Below are 23206 nucleotides of genomic sequence, written 5' to 3'. Positions count from 1 at the left end.
CATTTGTCTATCTCATGGCTGATGCACAGCACATGGGATGCGGGCTGAGAAGATGCTGTTTGTGATCTCAGGGTCCTGCAGTGTGGCAGCTCATCCTGATCCAGCAACCATAACAAAGCACTGCTGCATGATTCTCAGGGTTGCTCCCATGTCAGGACAAGTGGATGTGGCTGCAGGACATGTTTCCAAACTCTTGGCTCTTTAGTTCATTTTTTAAGTGAGCATCAGTGATTATTGTCACTTATTCACAACCATTTCAATGTAGTCAATTAAATACCATTATCAGTCAAACCAACATTTGACTATCGTAGTAATAATGGCCCAACCCCAGGAAAAAGCACAATTCTGAAGGGAATTACTCATTTCCTTTGCATTTTCCTGAGTAATTTCTAAAAATCCTACTAGCTCCTTAGTGAAGAAACTCTAGGTAGTGGAGATCTTCTGTTCTGGAAATGTCATTTTGCAGATTCTGAAGAGCAGCCTGTGTGGTAGAACAGTCTGGTGCTGCTCTGGGCATGACTTGAGGGTGAAGATGGAAATGGTGTTTTTCCAGAGAACAACGTTTTTTAAAGGGAAAATGTGAATAGCTTTCATTCGTGGATGTTTTCATTTATGCAGTCTTGTTAAACAGGACTCAAATTATTAGGGTGGTTTTTTTGTTTGGGTCATTTTTTGGTTTGGTTTTTTTTTGAGATCAGAAGCACAATGGATTACTAGAAGCTAAGGAGACACCAGGGAAAATGCCAGTCTACATATTCTCTCTCCTTCTGTTATTCATGATCTTTCTTAACTGCTCCTACTGACCACTGTTGGAGATTAGATACTGGGCTTGAAGGGCCTTGATATCATTGGTACAGATGTTCTTCTCTTTGAGAATTCTGCACTTTTTATATCAAAATGAACAAAAGACTTATAAAAATTATGTTTAGATGATCTGTCTTTCCTCAGGGTGTTGCTACTTTGCAGACAGAACCAGGAGGCTACTGAGGAAGGGGGAGGTCACAACACTTGGACATACAAATGAAAATTGAAAATGTAACCTCTTTTAACTATTTCTTTTTTAGGTTCACTACTTAATATTAAAAGATGCTAATGAAGATTATCAGTTCTTCACCATTGAACCTGAGACAGGAATTATTTCCACCCAGGCATCTTTTGACAGAGAGAAAAGAGCCTCTTACTTGATTGAAGTTCAGTCTCAGGACTTATCAGAATCTGCTAGACCTGGTGTTCATGGGCAGCCCAACACAGGTAAAACTAAGAAGAAATTCTATATTGGGCTTTTTAACTTTCAGAGGCTTGGCAGGTATGTGAGCTGTTTGGAATAATATAAAGTATTCCACCTCTGCCTTTTCTACTCTGCGTGTTCCTCTTGCATCTCCTTGTTAGACACAGCCTACGTGAGGATTTTTGTCAGTGATGTGAATGACAACGCTCCAGCATTTCCTCGGTCAGTGTATGAGGTCAGCATAGATGAGGACAGGGATGTTGGAAGTCCTGTTGTGACAGCAACAGCAGATGACAAAGATGAGGGTGAGTGGGCCCTGGATGTCTTTTAAAGTCCTTTTAGTGTTAATGTGTGTTTGTACGTGGGGCTACTTCCTTCATGGACCAACAGTTCTCTGTATTCAGGAGACAATTCCACATTTCAAACATTTGTAAAAGTGGGGAGAGAAGTTTGGGGCACATGTGAGCATTTTCTTTATTTACACTGTGTCACACTGTCACACTGACACCAGCTCTGATGGTGTGAAGCTGCCCCTACAGTGTGGTGAGACCACATGGGCAGAGCCTGTCCAACAGCATGTACCACTAGTCAGTCCCTGTCTTTGTATTTTGGTTACTTTTGTGAGCTGGGCCAGCTCAACTTGCTCTAGAGAAACAAATCCATTGATTAAAAGAAGGCAAGCTGGTGACAGAGCCCAAATGAGAACCAGAGAGATGTGTTGCTTGGAGCAGGTGAGAGCTGGCCATTCCTTTTTGTGGCTGTGCTGCAATGCCTGTGCCTCTTAGTGCCGCTGAGGGAGGTGTAAAGAGGCCATTTGTGATGCTCAAACTCTTGCTGCAAAGGCAGCCAAGTCCTTCCAAGCACTAATGTTGAGCACAGCCTTTTCACTTTCTAGCCTTCCATATTGCTCTAGTCCTCTCATCCACAGTTGTCTCACAACTTAAAAAGCTAAAAGTTCTTTATGCTTCTAGCAGTTCACCTATTCAATTTAGGAAGTTACTTTGTATACTGGAATGCAATGTAATTTTTACCTTTCCAAATAAGTAAACAGAAAGCACTAAACTATTTGTTGCTGTTCCTAAAAGTTTTGTTGCTTTTCCTAAAAGTTTTGCAGCAATCAAACAACTGCTGTTGCACAGGTGGAACGTTCTGAGTTCTTGCTCAAAATAGAGGATTTCTGTTATATTTTAGCACCACCCAGTGGTTTAAAAAAAAATAAGTTAAGGAATACTGGCATTTGAAATGAGAGGCTTAGGAAACATTGACCAAAAACAGCTTCTTGTATTATCATTGTATGTTACTTTTTCATTATTGGCAAATGAATGCACAATAATTTAGAGGCACACAATTTCTCTATTATCAATAAACAAGTGCTTGTCTGTGTCTGTAAATTATACTTGTAAATATAAATGCAAATCCAGCCTCCCATCTACCACACACAAATTACATATACAGATCATTCTGTGTATGTTTTTATGTTTCATCTCATACACACACACACACATACACACACACACACACACACACACACACACACACACACACACCACAACAGTCTGGGAAAATAAGGTTTCTCTTGGATACATGTCCATTTTGCATAGCTGGATTGAGCATTCATAGAGTAAACAAAGGGGGCAATTGTTTCTTTCTCTTATAGGTGCAAATGCCAAACTAAGGTATCAGATCACTTCAGGAAATGTGAGAGGGGTTTTTGATGTGGAACCTGAGATTGGAACTGTCTTCATTGCTCAGCCTCTGGATTATGAACAAGAACAACATTATGAGCTCCGGCTTGTAGCTTCTGATGGAAAATGGGAAAACCACACTCTTATCATCATCAATGTTGTCAATAAGAATGATGAAGCACCAATCTTCACTCAGAATGAATACCAGGGCAGTGTCTTGGAGGAGCTCACAGATCTGCCTGTACTTGTCCTAAAGGTAAAGCAGTTTCCACAAAGCAGGGCAAAACCTGGCTTTGTGTTCAGCTCAATCCCGTCCATTCATACAAATCCAAAAAAGATAGTTTATTTAGGGTGGGTGAGGCCTGGTATTAAGACTTAGCTAGCAACTTTCTGTAAAGAACAGAATGAAGTAAGCCTGGTAATTTTGCATTACTTGCTGTCTTGACTAACATAAATAACATTTACTTAATTGGTTTTTGATCTTAAGAGTCTTTTCCAAACTGATTCTAAAATTTTGTGATTCTAAGTGTTGAAAAATGTGATAACTTTCCTTTACAAAGAAGATTTGGCATATTTTGAGTAACAGCATAAGAACAGAATGGTTGGCATGTGTACCTCATGCATGTAATGGTTAAATTTATGCTACCAAATAAACATTACCAGGGACTGTTCTTTGACTCCAGCTCAATCATCTTCATTGTTTTGTTGTTAGAGCAGTTCTCAATAGGGCAAACTAGCAATCTCCCAAACAATCCCTGGATGCAAATCAGGAGCTGGGAGTTCTCTCTGGCCTGTGCTGATCATCAGTTTGCATGCATGGCCTGTTCTCACAGCAGTCTGTTCACTCAGAGAGAACCAGCCTCTGCTTGCCTTTGTTTTCCAGCTCCAAAGAATTTCACAAGAAATATTTGCTCAGCAGAACTGTTATTCTCACTTGATTCTTCCTACACTTTTTTCTCTTCCCAAAACATACTGGGAAATAGAATGTATTAATCTGTCAAAATGTCCTCTCTTTGTTTCTCTAGGCTGTGCATGATGTTAATTGAGAGTACTTGAGTGACTCAAACCAGTAGATGGTTGCTGTTAAAGTGCTCACTATTCATTTAGCCTGCACTGTAGCAGCTGCCATCAAGAAGAGAACTGTGATCTCCCGTTTTTTTTTAATATAAACACTTGCCTGCTGTGGCTTGTTCCAGGTTTCTGCAACAGATCCTGACCAAGCAGCAGATCAGAATGCCATTAACTATTCCCTGCACGGACAGGGAGCCAGCAGCGAGTTCAGCATCAATGAGAACACAGGTGAGATCAGCGCACACAAAAGGTTAGACCGAGAGAAGCGATCGATGTGGCGCTTTCTTGTCCTTGCAACGGATGAGGGAGGAGAGGGACTGACTGGCTTTGCAGATGTGATCATACAAGTGAGGGACGTGAACGACAACGCACCCCTTTTCCTCTGTGTGTCAGATGACTGTTTCACCGGCCACATCCCTGAGGACTCTCCGGCTGACACTGCTATCATGGAAATGACAGCGGCGGACCTCGATGACCCCAAGGCCGGTATAAATGCTGTGCTAACATACAGTATCATTCAGAACGTCAAAAATGAAATTAATTTGAACTTGTTCTCCATTGATCCTGTCAGTGGAACCATCTCTACGGTGCTCGGGTCCCTGGACCGTGAGAAGGAGGACAAGTACCTAGTGGTGGTCGAGGCCAGAGATGGAGGAGGGCTCACTGGGACAGGCACCGCCACTATTTTGGTGACTGATGTAAACGATCACGCTCCAGTCTTCCTGCAAAGGATTTACACAGCGTTTGTCTCCGAGAATGCAAGTATTAATACTGAGGTGGTGGTGGTGTCTGCTGTGGACAGAGACGAGGGAGAAAATGCCATGGTGACGTTCAGCATCGTTGATGGGGACAATGACCGCAAGTTCTCCATAGAGACAGACGAAGTCAACAACTGTGGGTTTATCCGACTACGCAAACGAATTGACTTTGAGAAGCCTCATGAGAGGGTATTCAATTTGACTGTGAAAGCACAGGACATGGATTTCTTCAGCGTCGCTCACTGTGTGATCTACGTGGAGGACTCAAATGATCATGCTCCTGTATTCTATCCTCAGTTCTATGAAGTGCCTGCACTTGGGGAAGATGTACCAGTTGGTACCAAAGTTATTCAGGTTTCTGCTGTTGACTTGGATTCTGGCCTGAATGGAAGGTTTTCTTTCCACCTGCTAAACAAGTCTGATCCAGGTTGCCAGTTCTCTTTGGCTAATGATGGGTGGCTGATGATTGCAGCAGTGCTGGACCATGAGACAGTGGCTCAGTACCAACTCATTGTCATTGCCACTGATATGGGACAACCCCCTCTGACTGGCAGTGCCACTGTTTTAGTGACTCTGCAGGATGTAAATGACAATGGGCCAGAGTTCGAGGCACACTATAACCCGGTGGTTTGGGAAAACACAGCTTCTCCACAGGTCGTCCCAATGAATGAGACCTCCACACTGCTGTATGCCAAGGACCGAGACACTGCTGCTAACGGAGCACCTTTCTCCTTTCGCCTTCTCAGTGATTTCGATATCCTGACCAGCTTCAGCTTGCAGGACTTCCACAATGGAAGTGCCATGCTCACTGCACTGCGTACTTTTGACAGGGAGGTGTACAAGGCATTCTACCTGCCCATCCTGATAACAGACAGTGGGATCCCACCCATGAGCTCCACCAACACACTTACTGTGAACATCGGGGACCAGAATGACCACCCACATTCTGCTGGCTACATGGAATGTCTGATTTACAGCTACGATGGTAAATCACTCCCTTATGTTTGCTTCCAAGTGTGACATAAGGTCAAAAGAAGCAGCTTTAAGTTTTACAGGAGGACTCTGTCCTCTTCCACATAAGCTGTCAGTAGAGATGCTACTGAAGTTTGCTTAAACCCCAACAGAGAGCAGTAGGTATGTGGGGCATAGGACTCTGGGCCACTTGATTTGTGGAAGAAAGTGAGCCAGACTTGAAGAAGAAGCATAACTGGCTGCTTTTCTTAGCATCTTTCTGTCAAACTTGAGTAATGATCTCTTGGTTTCAGATACAGTTTTTCAGCAGCATTAACATATCAGGGGAGAAAAAGTTACCAAAGTTCATAATGTTGCTGACAAATGATGAGTCTGAATGCTGAGAACCTTCTTTCTCCTCCTTAAACCTTTTTCCTTCTCCAGACTGAATTGAATTTTAGTGAATACACTTAAACTGAACTCGTATGTAAACTGCTGAAACATTCATCTAAGTCTTCAGCTGAAAAACGCTGTTATGGGGGAATTTTCTGTGAATGCTGGCTGCACGCAGTGTGAGAGAAGCCGTCTTTCCCTTCTTGCTTTGGCAATTAGGCAGCAGTATTCTTGTGATCTTCTGCCCCCATAATAAGCCCAACAGGGAAATAAACCACACAGGTAAAAATATTTTGGGATGCTTGCATCCATGTTGTCTCAGGGCATTCATTCCTCTTCTACTGTGTTCTGTGTCCTATGGTTTGCTAGCACATTAAATAGATTGTCTGTTGTGGCACACTAGGAACTACTTCTGAGTAGATGCTGCTCACGTTTATTTGTACTGAAACGTACTGCCTGTTGCATGATTACTCAAGTTCAGCTTACTGTTAAATTGAAACCACGTCTGTTTCTATTTGCTGAGAAACTCTGCCTGTAGCTTAAATACTAAACATTTTCATTAAGCCTGAATTCCCTTTTACTTGTTTCTTCAAAATCATTGGTACATTGGTTAATTCTGGGAGGGACTATTCAAGACCTCAGATTTTTGATTAATTAAAATATAAAGGAGAGAAACAATCAAAAGGATATTATCACAATGTATGTTGCATTCATATCCTGTGGGAATCAAATACCGGGGCATCCTGTATACTGTCTCCTGCAAAATATCCCATGAATGTCACCACGGTTGCCAGAGAGGCACAGTTTTCTCTCCTTGCATTCAGTTCCTTGGTTGTCAGAATTTGTGCTGTTCCTTGTCACACAGTGAAGTCACACATTTATCCTCTTTGTGTATCCTTGATTTTTTACTCAGTAGGTTTATGAATTCAGGTAACTATGACCTTTCCTTCAGAAGTAAATTTTTAAATCCAGAAAATACTAATTTGTTGGTTTTGCTGAGAAGATGCAAAGCCAGCAGAGTACACGCTGCTTTCCATCTCACCCCAGTCTCACCATTTACTCAAAATAAGCCTGGTCACTGTATTTTGGACATCTTCTCTGTCTTGCTGTAATTGCTATTGTTTTTTGCCCTTTATAAACCAGCTTGCATTTTGGTTGTTTATCCTGCCAAACACCAATTCCTGTCTATGCCAGGTTATCGTAAGTTGGTTGGATAGTACAGACAAAATAGTGAAAATTCTCAGAGGTGGCTTTTCTCTTTTCCTTCCCATTGCTTTTCATTGCAGCCACCTGTAGAATTAAATCAATGTAATCATACAGCAAACCTGCGATAAGCCAGGTACCATGTGGCATTTGCAAACTGGTGCACATGTCTTGAGAACTACAACTATTTTTAAGAGGTCTTAGGCTTACGACACGTGTTTAGACCAATACCTGTGTGTGTACATGTGAGAGGTCTGACTGTGCCATTTGTGTGCTATGTTGTTCTAGGTATTCTCCCCACGACAGTCCTGGGCCAGGTCAGTGCCCCTGATGCTGATGACTGGGATCGCAAAATCTACCAATTTGAAGGGAAAACATCAAGGTATTTGGAGAGAAAAATAGGAGTTGCATAAATTCTATGGGAAAATTGAGCACACACAAAATCATAGCAAATATTTACACTGACTTTTTTTGAAAACAAGATTACAAAAGCATTCTGTTGGTTAGACACTTCTGTGTGTAGATCTCCAAAAGCCCTTCTGAGTGTGAGGCTGCAGTAAATAACGCTGCATGCCAAATCAGCCTGCTGCCTATTGCCTCATGGGCCAGAATTCTAAATTCCTGTTCAGAGTCCTACCATAATCTGTATCAGTGAGCCACTACAGGAAACATACCTACTAACTTCTAAATTCCTCCACCCAAGCTCCTGGTGTTTCCATGTCACCACAGCTTTTAAGACCTTATTTGAACTAGATGCACAGACTTGGGAGTGTCTGGATTGTGACTGGGGTTGAGATGTACATGTGCCACTCAGAGGTTTTGACAGAGGTGTCACTCTCAGTGACACCTACACTAGGAGTTTGCACTGTTTCCAAAGTTATGGCTGTTGCAGCTTTTGTCTTCCTACACAGTTAATACAGCATAGCAGCAGGAAGAAACCTTTATGATATACCAGTGAAGAGTCATTAGGAACCAACAGAAGACAATTTAAAGAAGTTCTGTTCTGCTCTGTCCCTTCATGAGGGAACACATCTGCTTTCTTTGATAAAGTGGTTCAGAAAAACCTTCAGTGATGATAATTAGTACATAGCATTTGAACTTCTCATAGCTTGTTCCTTGGCTTAACTCTTATTACAGGTACTTTATCCTTAATGATAACTCAGGTTTGCTGACTATTAAAGAAGGAACCCCACCGGGAACATACAACATAAGAGTTAGAGTCATTGATGGAGTCTGGCCAGATGTTATCTCGACTGTAAAGGTTATAGTGAAGGAAATCAAAGATGATGCCCTCCATAATGCTGGTTCTGTACGAATAAAAGGTAAGCAATGTGCTAAAGTATGGTCCATGTCTTTAATGTTATTGCTGTGATACTCAGAATTCTGCTTAGAATGCTTTTGGACATGGGATAAGAATGAATAATTTTCTAGGTAAAGATTTGAAAATGCATCTTTACATGGTCCTCTGATGCTGCATCTATGGAGAAAAAAAGACAGCAAGGAAAAGTTGTCTGATTTCTACACCAACTTTTAAAAATCTCAGCAACTTATATATTAGAAGAAAAAAATTTTTTTAACAAATGCCTGCCTGAAATTCACCAGATTCTTTCAACCTTTGTGGAATAGTAAAATCTTCTTAAACATGTTTGTGATTAAAAAAAAACAAACAACAAAACATTTTAAAAAATTGGAAATTAATAAAAGTCAAAAAAGTTTCAGAACACACAGATTTACTTTAGCAGAAGTAAGCACAGAAAATTTCAGAGCCTAAAAATGAAAATACTCCTGAACTTTCAGTTGAGCCCATTTTCTACAACCTTATGGTTTATTCTGTGATGCTTCTCTTTTCTATTGCTACAGTTGCAAGAAATATGTGTGTCAAGTTTTCAACTTCTGTTACAGGTATCACACCAGAGGAGTTCATATCCCAGTCCCCTGAAAAACAAAGTAAATACTACCAGATGAAGAAGCTGCTTTCAGAAATTATCTCAGTTCAACTGGAAAATGTTCACATTTTCAGTGTGCTGAATAGCCCAAGTCCAATCCGAGGGGTTGATGTTTGGTTTGCAGTTTATGGCCCACCTTATTATAAAGCAGAAAAACTTAATGGCAATGTAGCAGCTTCCAGAGCCTGGGTAAGTATCCATCCTGTGTATGAAACCACAGCATCTTCTCATTGTGTCTATTCAGGTAATGTCCATTGCCTAGTGAACGTGAACAATTAGAATGATAGAGGGAGTAACGTGTGAGAAAAATAGATAGTTTCAAACAGTAAAATCAAACAATTCTTTTGCAATTAAAATTAAAAACTAGAAGTTTCAAATACAAATGTTTTGAAAGCCAGACTCTAAATACATATTAAGTCACCTAAACACAATATGCTTTTAGGACTGTAAACATGTTTTTCCTACTGAAAAGTCTGTGAAACACTGTATAAAGAATGTGTTTTCCTGTTGCCTTTCTACATGATGCCTTAATGTTTTGACTTTTAGTTCTCTGGTTGAAACTCCCAAACCAGTCAAATGTTTTAAGTTTCTAGATTTATGAGAGCAAAGTAGTAAAAGAGCCACTCTCCAGTACAAAATCAGGCTGGAAATATGTGTTTAAAATTTAGTAAAGTTCCTTTCCCTCTAGCAAAAAACAAAACAAAACAAAAACAAAACAACAAACAAACAAACAAAACAAAACAAAACCACAAAAAACATTGAAGGAGTTAAATTATTTGTTCTGTTGGAAACATTTCTTCACTATGCAGTCCCAATTCCCAGTATCTTTAAGTCAGAAGTTCAGATTAAAAATATAGTTCAGATGCCATGTAAATAATGCATCAGAACCATTAGTGATAAAAATTTATCTACTCAGTCTCTAATGAATATTGTCAGTATTTTTGCCCTTGAAATGCTTATTCATGCTATAACTGACTTACTCCAAGGCTTTGGCCTTAACAGATGCCAGACTGAGCTGCCTTTGGCTGTATCGGGTGAGCTAGACATTGGGAGGAATTGGCACAGCAACCAGTTTTGAAAATAAATAAGACTTGAGCTTTTCATTGCTGTCATTGGTGAACTTAGAGGAAAAGTCAGATGAATGCAACTAATTCTTCTTATTATTATTCAGCTGGAAAGCATTCTGGAGATAAATATCACCCAGATTGGCATTGATGAATGTGTGACTGCAGACTGCACTCACAGCAGCGGATGCATCAGTAAGCATGAACAGAACCATGTACCAACCATAACCACAGCTGGAAGTGTTTCACTGGTGTCTGTGACGGTCCTGAGTCATGCTGTGTGTGGCTGTGCTGCTCGAGAGAATCCTCATCTTTCCTGCTCCTCATACCAGACAAACCCTTGTCTCAATGGTGGCACATGTGTGGATACTGATTTGGGCTACAGGTTGGTAAAGCTTCATAAGGTGCAAACAAAATGCATGCGGTGCAGACTGTAAGGAGGATGAGTCGAAGCTTCAGGAACCATCATTGCATGTCTTCCCACTGTGGCAGATCTAAGTTTTGTTAGGCTTCACACACAGGTGTTGCAAAAGAACCTCTGTTTTCAGGTACATACATTTTGTGTTCAACATAGTCTCCAGGAAAACCTTGGGAATGTTCCAGGCTGCACCAGTTCCATTAATGCTACTCTGAAAAATATTCTTAGTTTGTGCAGCCTGCCTTAAACTTTCCAATGCTGTTAAACGTTTTAATCACATTTCTTATGTCACTTAATAACCTCTTCCCCACATTCCTTGCCTCATTTGTTTCTCAAAAAATGAGATCTTGTGCATAATATATATAGTATAAAGATGAAAAAAATTATTGGACTGTACTAGCTCAGAATTAGTCTGGACCCCCTCCAAGATGTGGCTTCCAGCATGTTTGCTTAAAAATAATCATCCCAATATAGGAAAGCAGAAACACTGGCCATCATCTTCATAGGGTAGGGCTGACAGGACTCAGACTGAAGCTACAGAAGCTCATGTCATGCTACAGTTCTTCTTGATGCTCAAGTATAATCAGACAGGGAAACCTTGCTGCCCAGAAACTCTAGGTAGTCTCTGCCACCTATCATTTGTCCAGCTCTGAGCTGTCTTTACTTCTGCTCCATTTTCAGTAGTTTTTTGTGTCATCTTTTCCTGCATCCTACCCCCTCATTCTCCTGTCAAAGGTACCACCAATCTATGGGAAACAGAAACTGGGAAAAAGGAGCCCAGCTGATCTCCCTTCCAGTCCTTCTGCCCATTTCTGTTGTTCCTTTGGTTTCCCACTTACAGGTTCTGTTACTGTCATACTATGGCTACTTTTTTCTACAGAGTATTAAGGGAATAACTCCAAACCTCTCTTGTTTGATAGTGTAAAAGAAATAAACTAGAAAAAGAAAAAGATAGTAAAAGAAATAAACTAGCAAGTACCTTGCAATAGGAATGAAGACATCAAGATCTGTGATTGCCACACCCCACTTTTTCTGGGTGATATTGCCTTCCCACACCCTTCCTGTGGAGACTCTGATTGGACACAAGAAGAACTTTTTTCCCAATGAGAATGATCAACCACTGTATTAATCCCCACAGGAAGGTGGTGGTTTACCCAACAATGGATACTTCTGAGATTCAACTACCAGGATGCTAGGCCACCTTGTCTAGAATCATTCTTTTGCCAAGAAAAGTTGGACCAAATTATACTTGAGGCCCTTTCAACCTGACATTCTATGATTCTGTGTTTCCTTTGCTTTTCCTGTCAGCATTATAAAGTCTTCAGACAAGCTGACAACTAACCCTAGTGAAAAGCGTATTTTTCTTTATTTATGCTGAAGAGGTAAGAGATTTTCACGGGCTTTATATATTACAACAGGTCCATCATTTACTCACAGAATATCCTTGCATAGACATATTATAATTTAGACTAAATTTTTATTCTGTTTGTACAAACAAGTCAAAACACTTTTTGACAGAAGTTTTGCTAATGCTTTATCTCTACTATGGCCTAGGGAACATGGAGTCCCGTGTTTAAAATGGATTCTGTTGTCAGAATCTACTTCAGAATTCTACAGAACCTTTGCATTTTCTGTTTGTATGGTGGATATTTGCTTTTATTTTTTTTCAAATAGATGTAAATGTGCTGCAAATTTTCACGGACCAGACTGCCAGCAGACAAAACACAGCTTCAGAGGCCACGGTTATGCTTGGTTCCCTCCTCTTCAGCCTTGCTTTGAGAGCCGCATCTCCTTAGAGTTTATCACTGAAGTTGTTGATGGCCTTCTGTTGTACCACGGACCAGCAGCACAAGGGCAGCCTGGAGAACAGGAAAATTTCCTTGCTTTAGGTTAGCACTTTATAAAGTACTTGTGTTTATGTGAAGGTGGGATTCTACTTAGTTCACGGGTTTGGTGTTTTTATTTTTAAAAAGGCTCAGCAAATTACTTTTGGAGAATAAGGAGAATGCACAGTAGATTGCTAGTATGCCTAATTCATATTTTTGTGTCACCGTTAGAAACTGGACATTTTTTAAGCTGTCTAAAAATCTTCTCTAACTAAGATCTAACTGCAACAGTTATTTCATTTTCATTTGAATGAAACATGGTTACTGCATATCCAATAAGAGTCTTTCCTTTGCAGAGCTCTCTGGTGGTGTCCCGTCACTGACCGTGGGCCACAGCTCTGGTGAGCTTTTCCTGCAGCTGTCACAAAAAGTTAATGTTGCAGATCGCCGCTGGCACAATATTAAAATTATAAATGATGGAAAGGCAAGTGTAAATATGGGTAGTCCTGTGTAAGCATTAATTCATATACCTAGTTATACCTTCCAAATATATAGCTAGTTATATCCTTCCTTCCTTCCTTCTGTAGAACTCTTATCAATCGATCAATCAATCGATCAATCAATCAATCCATTTTCCATCATCTCTGAAACAGCAGGGGGAGAAGTTTGTCAGTTTGGACATCCTCTTAGTCTTGAAGCAGTGAAGCAGAACAAGACCTGGAGAAGTCAGATCTAGTTATGAAACTGGCCATGCTATTTCATTTGTTTAGTTCTCCTGCCTGCTGCTTAGACAAGAGAGTTGTGATAATCCAGGGGCTAGATGCTTTCTGATGTGATTGAGTGAAATATTTGTACTTTATCTGAGTTAGAAGCCCTGCCCCACCCACCAAGAGACTTTAGATGTGTAGCACAAAGGAGGTGGATGCACTTTTGTGTAGAGGGAGTATCTTGCTGCTATAACACTACTGAAGGCATCTGCAAGGTTCCCCCTCCTCTCCCACATAAGACAAGCTGAAGGGCATGTCAGGATCTGGGATGCAGCCTGACACACTTTCTGCTCTGCTAGGTTATCTCTCTGTTGATATTGCAGAAAATTCCAAGAATGTCCCATGCTCCCTCTATTATGTCAATGATTTGGCATGGTCATGGCAGAGTCAGATCTTTCCTTTGTGTGGCTCTTTAGTTATATGCCATGTGCAATAACTTTCCAGATTAGTATATGGAGTATTTTATTGTTTTAACAAAGCTTCCTGCACTGTAATTGCTGGTTATTATTCCACCTTCTGCTAAGTGAAAGAAAATAAACAATTAAAATATATGCCGTCTCTGGATATAATTGTTTTAAATAATGCCTTTTTCTAGGAAGTGAAGCTGATTCTTGACAACTGTGTGAATGTCTCAGTTAGAGATAATGGCAGTGTCACTAAGGTTTCCCAAATGGATCTGTCTGCCTGTGAAGCCTCTGGAGAGATTGTGAGATCTCAAAGGTAAAACAAAAACAACCAACAAAAAACACAAAACAAAAACCCACAAAAAACAACAACATAAACAAACAAACAAAAAACCCACCCCAAAACAAAAAATCCCAAACAAAACAAAAAACAAACAAACATCAAAAAACAACTGACCAAACAAAAAACCCAACAACAACAAAAAAATTTAAAAATTGAAACACAGCTACTTAAAAGAGCAACAGAAAAAGGCAGGGGTGGTGAAACCAGCCAAGCTGTTGTATTTTACATGCCACTAATTCTTTCTTTTCCCTCCTGTTCAGCATGGGTAAACTCTTCAATGGTCAACAGCCCCTGCAGCTGGGTGGAGTTAAGAAGACCTTGCCTTACCGTAACTCACAAAGGAACTTCAGAGGGTTTGTGGGCTGCATACGCAATGTCATCGTTGATAGTAAGGTAGGGCCACAAAGATCAGTTTTGGGTTTATTGCTGATAATTGTAGGCACCTGCTGTGATGGTTTTCTTTGACCTTTTCCAGGTCTATGATTTAGAGCACCCTGCAGAGTCCCTGAACAGTGCTCCTGGCTGTGTCCTTATGGATGAAATGTGTCAGAGTGGTGGGATGGCCTCCTGTGGCAGCCATGGCAAGTGTGTTGGTGGCTGGGATTTCTTTCACTGTGACTGTTCCCCAGGATATGCTGGATTAGCATGTGAAAAAGGTACTGCAAATTCTGGGGAGAAATTTGTGGTGAGGATCTGTGGGAGCATCAGACAAACTTTTCCAGTGCTCAAAGTCATACTGCCATGTGTTTGAACTGAACAGAATAATAACACTATGCTCTACTCTGAGAATGATTTACATCTTCAAAGATGTAAAGATCCTACTAACTCTTGTTAAATAAAGTCATGGATGAGGGTTAAATAAAGTCAAGAAGTGCTTTATTTTGTAGGGTAGGGCAGTGGTCAGGTTGTTTTGTCCTTTTTATCACCATCTTATTTCTCAGTGGTGAAAGGGGAAATATTCTGCATTGTGGCTTTTTCCTCTGCTCATGCTGATCACAAAATAAAGTTTAATGAACATGTGAAATCTGTGGGCGTAACCCTCTTGTTATCTTCAGGCCCCATTTTGCATTTATAAAATGGTGATAATTGCATTTGCATCTGTCATTAGAACAAATTCCAAGTTGAGCAATGCCTCTAGACCACAGCAGTGGGTGTACATGGGAGGCATAATATCAGGCTGGTTGCAACAAATGTGTTATCCTGTTCAAAGTCAAATATGGAATATGTCAAAGTCAAAAATGAAATGTGTATCAGAGAACAAAAGCTTCCCATGGTGGATAATGAAAACCTCTGAGATGTTATAAGAAAGTGGAAACATTTTAAATGTTTCCACTTCAAAATTCAAACACTTAGGTACAAATTAGCACAATTGAAAAACTTAGGAAATAAATTATTTAACCCTTAGTAGTCCACATGCATATTCAGGGTACAGGAGATATACACTTGAAGTTGGCTCTGTCCTCCTTATCTTAAAACCTTCATCGGTCAGGCAGAAGTGAGTGACAGGTGTTTATTGGGCCTTTACCTGCCTCTAGGTACAAAGTACGAATGATGTGAGTGATCATAACAGTCTGTAAAGAACACCAGTGCCCCATAACTAGAGGCTTTTGTTGGAAGAGAATTATCCCCTCAGTCCTGTGGTTTGAGTGAGCCACAGATGAGGATAAGCAGCAGTGAGCAGCTGGAAAGGAGTGCTTGCAAGCTAGTGTTGAATCAATATGCTGGAATTAATGAACAGGACAATGGTGCATTATACATATCCATTCAGCTCAATGCACTTAATTTTTCTTCTTGTATAGAGAACAATAATACCCTATGCAGGCAGCTAGACCCTCTCTTCTTTGTCCATCTGCCACACAAGACTTAAAAAGTGTGACAGTAAATTACTCAGTGGAAGCCCTGTCTGTCCGATGAGGGGGAGGACTGGAATTGTAACTGGCATGGTCTAGGCCTGGAGCATTCACTGTTTAAGGTGTTCATAATGACCACAAAATCAGTTAATATTGTTAAGCTATTTGTATTACAGACAGATGATACTGGTTTATAAACATCTGCCTGGATTCAAATCCTGCTCTGTTTTGCATTATTTTGAAATGCTGTTTCACAAGCCCAGCTGATATATTGGTTCTACCCCTCATTACTGTAGGACAAACCAAGAGCTCGGAAAGTAATTGTTCAAAATCCATAAGTCATATCCTGATGTAACAGATAAACTTTGATTTGCACCAGCTTCTCCTAATATATTGGTTTACAAAATGTTGGTGTGCAGCTTTATGAATGACTGTGACATGTTCACAGCAAGGAGAAGACAGCTGAGGATAGGAGTCACTGGAGTATCCCAGGAAAACTCATGCCTGCTCATCAGCTAAAGCATGTAGCTGCAGAGACAGTGAACAAGAGAGAACTGGGTTAGGAACAATAATGTGGGGGTGAAAGCTAGAGGAGAAAAGAAAACATGCTTCAAGAAAGGAGAGAAGACAATGGTGAAAGGAAGAGAATGCAGAAATTAAGTCTCTTGATTATTTGATATTTCACATCCTGGGAACCAAACTAATTGTCCCAGGATGAGCTGGATACTCCCTGATTTCTGCTTGCATGACACTGACATCTGATGAGTCGTTGGTAACCCGGTGCCTGTCCTGTCTATTAACTAACTTGAACTATCTTTATTTGGTAAAAAGAAATTTATTTTTTTTTCAACTAAGCTTGGCCTAAAACAGATCTAGAATTGCTGTCAGCTAATGAGACTGAAACAGGAGCCTTCTCTGCAAGAGCATCAGGTCCTGGGTAGTTTAGTGGTGTTCTATTTCCACAGAAGTGTGCAATGCAACTTCATCAAACTCTGTGCTGGACCCTGGGTTCCTCAGAGGGATAGGGAAACAAATAATTTCAGTGCATTTTCTTTAGTTAGGATAGTAAACACTAACTTAATCTCCCTATGTAGTTAAAAAATCCTGTGCCTTCTCTCAGGCTTTCTCTTGTGCCAACTGAAATGGGAAATAAAACATACATTTTCTAACAGTGGGGGTTTTAACCACAGGACTAAAGGACTGAAAGAAATATTTGATTCTTTTCTTTGGTTGTTTTTTTTGGGGGGTTGTTTTGTTTTTCTGTTTTTCAGATCAACAGGAGCTACTTTACTGGAAAATATGCTTCAGATTTTTAAAAAAAAAAAGTTATTTGGGCACAGTGTAGGAGTGATTGGGTAGAACATACACTTGTAACAGGCAGACTGCAAGAGATAGTAGTTAATTGTCCCTTTCCTGCTTAAATTCTGATTTATTGGTTTTCTCTTAATTCCCTTTAAAGTGGGACAGAGGTTGCTTTATGCATGATGCTTCATTGTATTGCCAAAACTCCTTAAGAACTAAAACTCTGACATTCAGAGCTAGTAAATTCTCAAAAACCAGAAATCTGAGGGAGCAGACATTTCTGAGGTTTTCACTTTGATTTTGTGTGCTGTGCTCAGTTCTTCCAGAATGGGCTTTCGGAAGGGACAGCTGGATCCATTATGAGCCCAGGAGCATCCTCAGCACGCGAAGCACTCGGATCCAGCTGATGGTGCGCACCCGAATCTCCCACAGCACCCTTCTCAGCTTGGCCTCTGCAGATGGGAACGGATACATCCGACTGGAGGTGAGCAGAGCTGTTCTGCTTGGGTGCTCCTTGTTTGTCATGGACTACCACAGTGAGAGAAAAAGATGCAGTTTCTCATTGAAGACATCTGTTCTGTAATGTAATAAAGAGGAAAAGTTTTCCATATGAGGATAACTACTCTCATTTATGTTGTCCTTCTCAGTATCACTCTTTCATGGAATAAATTCTAGTTTACACTGCCTGTAAAATGTCCATGTGGTGCATGTGAATGAAGAAGTCTGTTCTGCTTGCCCTGCTTGCTTTTTCCCTTGGCTTCTATATCTCCCTGTCTGTAAAACTTGCCTCTACATTTTTGTTATTGTTTGAAAAAGCTGTCTGGACTATACTAGCTAGAGAGAGGCTAATTATTCTAATTGAAACAGGAAGGTCAGCTGGGAAGACTTAGAGGTAGATATCAGCAGGGAGAAAGCTGATTAAAGAGTTCATGTGAGTTAGAAGAGTGGCCTGTAAAAAAAAAAAAAGAGTTGATAATTCCTACACCTGCAGTTTTCTTGTGGTAACTTTTATATGGGAATAAAGCACTTAAAAACAAGAGTGCCATTTCCATTTTAAAAACTCACATCCATTTCTTAAGGCAGAACTGTGTAATAACATTTAAAAGTGCATTTCTGTTATTAAAGATTTTTATTGTCTTCTTCTAGGTGGTTGAGGGTTTCTTTAGTGTTAACTTCAGTTTGGGGGACAAAAATCACTCTTTGAGAATGAGAACATTACGTATAAACAATGGCCAGTGGGTTCTTCTGACCATGGAGCGCTACAACAATGAATTTACCCTGCGTGTTAACAGTGGTGGAGGGGATCAAGAAGTCACCTCTGTCTTGGGTATGAATAGATGGTTTGAAATGGATTGGGCAAGCATCGTGCTAGGAAACCGACTTCCCAGTCATTCAGAGAGTGATTTCCAAGGTAAGTGATATGATGGATTCCTAATGGGGGGGGGAATTAAAGCCTGAAAGTGGCATCTTTGAGTGTATTGGATAGTCTAAAACCCAGGTAACAATTCCCATGTGGACTACTATGCCCTTCCTTTATTGGGGAATTCAATGTTCAACTCAATGTGCCATTGTATCTGGTTCTAGTGAAGATGTGAGATTTCCTGTAAATATTAAAAAAATAGCACTTCAGTTTCTTATTTCATAGAATCATAGAATGGGTTGGAAGAGGTCTTAAAGATCACCTGGTTCCAAACCCTCTCTCAGGGACAGGGGCACTTTCACTAGGTCAGGGTTTCCCATGCCTCAGGCAGTGTACTCATGGTGTGATCTTCACTCCTGTTTTTTGCCTCAGAAGGATTTAAGGAACAGGCAAAACAACTCTTGGCAGAAGCAGAAAGAATTGCAAGGCAAATTGTGGTGCTCTCAATTTCCTGGGGTTGAGTGCTTTAACTTTGTGGTTCAACAAGAAAACAGCTTTTTCCATTCTGTTGCTTTTTATGCAGCCCCACTTTTAAAATTACATCTCAAATCTAGATTAATTTAGTGGAACTGTTCTAATTCATAGCACAGTTCTGCTGAACTGTGGTATTGGTCCAGTGCAGTTCTCCTGGAGAACTACTGCCAATCTGTAGATTGACCAGAGCACAATAGATGCATGTTCTGTAGCTCTCCTAAAATAAAACTGCATAGTATAGGGATATTTTTAAACAATGCTTTAAGTTTTTTCTGCAATTCTCTAAGTTCTCCTGCTTGTGTGCTGGGGACAAGGCTTGAGGTGGAAAAGCAGCTAACTTAATGTGCTTCTGTGCATACTCCTCTGCTTTGTTGCAGGTTGTATGCGTGACGTCCAGCTGGATGGTCAGCCACTCCTCGTGGAAGGCAGAAGCACAGAGTTTGGATTAATTTTGAGGCGGCAAGGGGTCACCATGGGATGCCATTCCAGTGCCTGCAGCAGCCAGCCCTGTTACAGCCCCTTCCTTTGTGTAGACCTTTGGAGAAAATATGAATGCCGGTACGTGAAGCTTTTGTTTTCATCCAGGGATGGCTGGGAAGCTCTTTCTTTCCACCTTTGACCAGGCAACTGCTTCTAACAGTGAAATTCCCTGTGGCTGCTGGCCAGAGAGAGCCATCCCAAGGACAAATCCTTCTCTTCATCTCATCTTCTATCATGGACTAGACTTGCCTTTTTCTGCAAGTCTGGTATGGAACCTAATTACTCCACCTTTTTTCCATGGTGAGAAGGCCAGTGAGAAAATGAAATGTCCTTTGATAAAAGGTGGATTACAAAGCTTTGGTTTGTCCTCTGTATGAAAATACTAATATACTGTATATATACACATTGATATATACATATATGTATATCTTTATATATCTATACATAAAGATATCTATATTTATATATATATATGTATGTTGCAAATTCAATACATATTTACATATATTTCCTGTAAAGAAGTTTAAATTTATTATAATTTGTATGAAACAATGAGACTTTCAAAATTAGATTGTCACAAAACTGGATTCTAAAATTGGCTTCCAGGGCCAGAGCCAAAGCCCAACAGCTGTTATCCTACACAGTTAGTTTCTTGGAGAAGATCCACTATTTAAAGAAAAATTTCAAAATATTTATTAAAATATGCAAATCAAAATACAGGCATTCCTGTTTAAAAAACCCAAACATCAATACATGCAGGACTGAGAGGAGGAGTCACTTGAATTCTTGGCAAAAATTGGCATATCTGAAGTCTGGTGATTCTTTGCTAGAAGAGGCTGTGAAATGGTTTTAAGTGTGCCTGGGGACACTCCATTCTTTAGACTGCTTCTGAAAGAACAATATGAAGTCTCTGCCATTTTTTCAGTAGAATTTCTTCTTTGGATTGCAGAAAGAAAGTCTGTGACCTCACACCATACCTCCAGGGCCTCTCCAATTACACACAAGAAGAAATCAATCCTGAAAGACAGGATGAGTCATTCTGAGGAGGTCAATGACATTTCTCCCCAGGATCCAAAGGAACATTACTGAACTTATACCACGTGTTTGCTAGCTCTTTTCTTATTGATCTTTTAGGGACTTGGATTAGAACATGGATGTAGAAAAAGGGTTAGTCAGACAGTGATGGCTCCCTCTTTTAAGGAAAGTGAAGCTCTTCTGCATATCTTCTGGATCAGGAAATCAGAACATGTGTTCATGTTTTCATAAGTCTACTAGCTCACTAAGTTAAACTTTCCATGTATCTCAAACTTTCAATGTGGATTTGTGGTTTGCTTGAAAATAATTAAACTGAACTTTAAAGAAACAGTACCAAACTTTGCACAAAACAACACAGCTCCAGATGCTTTGCTTGCCTATAAGATATCATCTGCTTTGGTTGTTCAGGTGCCCAGCTGGGAAAGTAGAAGTGACTGACACCCTTACAGGGCTCAGACACTGTATCTCATCCCCTTGTGGACACTGGACCTGTAGAAACGGAGGTACCTGTGTGGCTCAATCCCAAGACAAGACTATCTGCCAGTGCCCTGAAGGTTACAAGGGAAGATGGTGTGAAATTAGCCAGGTGAAGGCTGGAAGACCTGTTGGACTAAGCTCTGGCTCTATTCTGGCAATCAGCATGTGCCTCCTTGTCTTCCTAGGTAGGAGATCATGTAACTTTTTTCCTTATTCTTAATCTTGTACTTTGTTCCACTACATTAAGTCTCCTTTACCTTTGAGTGTTGTGATCAGTGTTTCACCTTTTCTGGAGATCACTGTTTGAGGATGCTAAGAGATAGACAACAGCACATAGTTACAGTTTACTTGCTTTGAAGACAGTTCAAGCAAAGATAGGATTTTCTCTTCCAGAGTCACTTACTTTCAATCCTTCTTAAGTAAGAGCTTTCCATCTTTGTGTGCAACTCTGTCTGCAGCCACATCCATTTGAAACTCCCATCTGTCCTGAGCCCTTACATTTGTAGTAGGTAGGACCTACAGCTACAAATGCTCTTCACATATTATGAAGGAAGAGATCTTCTAGAAAGTTCATGGTCTTAAAAGGCAAGCCTCATTAAAAGTGTGGGCAGAGAGAGATGTTTAGTGTGTCCTTTTGCAGCTGCACTTTGGCTGAAAAATCAATAACACCATAAAAATGTGTTGATGCTGATAAACTACATACACATCTCATAATAGCAAAGACTCCATTATTATATTACACTTGTAACCTTCATTAAAACAGTGGTTTACTTACTTTGGGTATCTTATTTACTCAGGATTGGTGAAAGGCCAGAGATTGGCCAAAATGCCTTCTATTTAAATGGATTCCTTTAGGTAAGTAAAATACCCTTTTAATGAAGCTTATGATGTAATATACATAGATTATTCTTTACATTCATGAATTTAAGTTGTTTATTTTTTAACAATACTCATTTCTTACCTGAAAATTTAGTTGTCAAATTAAGAGTTGATTTAATATCTCAGGAATCATATAACTACTTGTTTATCATGCAACATACTTTTTCATATGACATATAACAAATATGTGTCTTTATTTCTTCCAGCACTCTTGGTTTCCTACACAGTGTGGAGTCAGTGGGGAAGTTCAGGGTTTCGGAAAGGAGGAATTTACCACATTCCTGAAGAGCGCGAAAGCTGGGAGGATGTTAGAGAAAATGTCTTCAATTATAATGAAGAAGGAGGTGGAGAACGTGATCAGGTATGATGCAGCTTCAATCCAGCTTTGAAAATCCAACATCTCCTCACTTTCCCAGACCTTTTAGTCAACTTATTATCAAATTGGCTTTTTTCGTTTTGTTTTTTTTTTTTCTTTTTTTTTTAACCTGAAATCCTCTTAGGTGGCAGGCTTGTATTTCAACCCAGTCTGTACCTTTAATGATGCTGGTCACATGTACCCACCTTCAAGGGAGTTGCTCTGGACACACCATTGTTGCTTTAGCTGAAAACTGTTGTTACATGAAAGGATATGCCATGATCTGAATTTAGTCCTCTGAACTAGGCACTCTCTTCTTTAACTTATATAAAACTCACAGAATTCAGTCTTGTGTCACAAAACATTTTTTGAATCAGTTTCCTTTTGAGTTGTTTCTCTCTAATATTTGCATTCTCTTTGTTTCCAGAATGCTTATGATATAGATGGACTGAAGAAACCTCTCCATAAAATTCCCCACTCCTCCTTGCGAGCAGCTGCTCCACACTCCAGGACACCAACTGGCTCAAAAAGAGACTCTCTCCCAAAACATGCACATCAAAAGCAAGCAATATCAGCTGTTACCAGCATCCCAGACTTCAAGGAATATGTTTCTCAAATCATACGGGATGCAGACAATGATCTAAAGAGTCTTCCAGCTGACACTATCCATTTTTACTGCTTGGAAGGGCAATGCTCTCTAGCAGGGAGCCTTAGCTCATTAGATTCCCTCAGTGGGGATGAAGATCTAAATTATGATTGCCTCCAAGAGTGGGGGTCAAAGTTTGAGAAGCTTAAAGAACTCTATGTGGTCTCAAATGAAAATTTGTAACCAGATTTAAAGGAACTTGACAAATTGTCATGACATATGGACACTACT

At 40.2% G+C, this 23206-nt stretch overlaps 1 protein-coding gene across 1 annotated transcript in view; it reads left to right on the top strand.

Annotated features, from left to right (window-relative positions):
• The window catches only part of LOC102100582 (neural-cadherin-like), a 53337-nt gene extending 30131 nt beyond the window's left edge, over positions 1–23206 (top strand). The window contains exons 15-33 of the mRNA XM_088058297.1: positions 1065–1251; positions 1390–1533; positions 2886–3169; positions 4110–5727; positions 7578–7671; positions 8427–8611; positions 9192–9424; positions 10407–10684; positions 12392–12606; positions 12900–13031; positions 13910–14030; positions 14318–14450; positions 14533–14713; positions 17527–17693; positions 18356–18620; positions 19481–19661; positions 21027–21280; positions 22181–22335; positions 22757–23206. Of these exons, the coding sequence (XP_087914423.1) occupies positions 1065–1251; positions 1390–1533; positions 2886–3169; positions 4110–5727; positions 7578–7671; positions 8427–8611; positions 9192–9424; positions 10407–10684; positions 12392–12606; positions 12900–13031; positions 13910–14030; positions 14318–14450; positions 14533–14713; positions 17527–17693; positions 18356–18620; positions 19481–19661; positions 21027–21280; positions 22181–22335; positions 22757–23158 (5229 nt within the window). The 3' untranslated portion in view covers positions 23159–23206. The remainder of the gene's footprint in view (positions 1–1064; positions 1252–1389; positions 1534–2885; positions 3170–4109; positions 5728–7577; positions 7672–8426; positions 8612–9191; positions 9425–10406; positions 10685–12391; positions 12607–12899; positions 13032–13909; positions 14031–14317; positions 14451–14532; positions 14714–17526; positions 17694–18355; positions 18621–19480; positions 19662–21026; positions 21281–22180; positions 22336–22756) is intronic.

The sequence above is a fragment of the Pseudopodoces humilis genome, chromosome 1, assembly GCF_049639895.1.
Source record: "Pseudopodoces humilis isolate 2021_Gansu_Grassland_sample_001 chromosome 1, ASM4963989v1, whole genome shotgun sequence".
Classification (NCBI taxonomy): Eukaryota; Metazoa; Chordata; class Aves; order Passeriformes; family Paridae; genus Pseudopodoces; species Pseudopodoces humilis.
The sequence above is the reverse complement of the archived record's forward strand: the minus strand, read 5'-3'. Positions and strand labels throughout refer to the sequence as shown.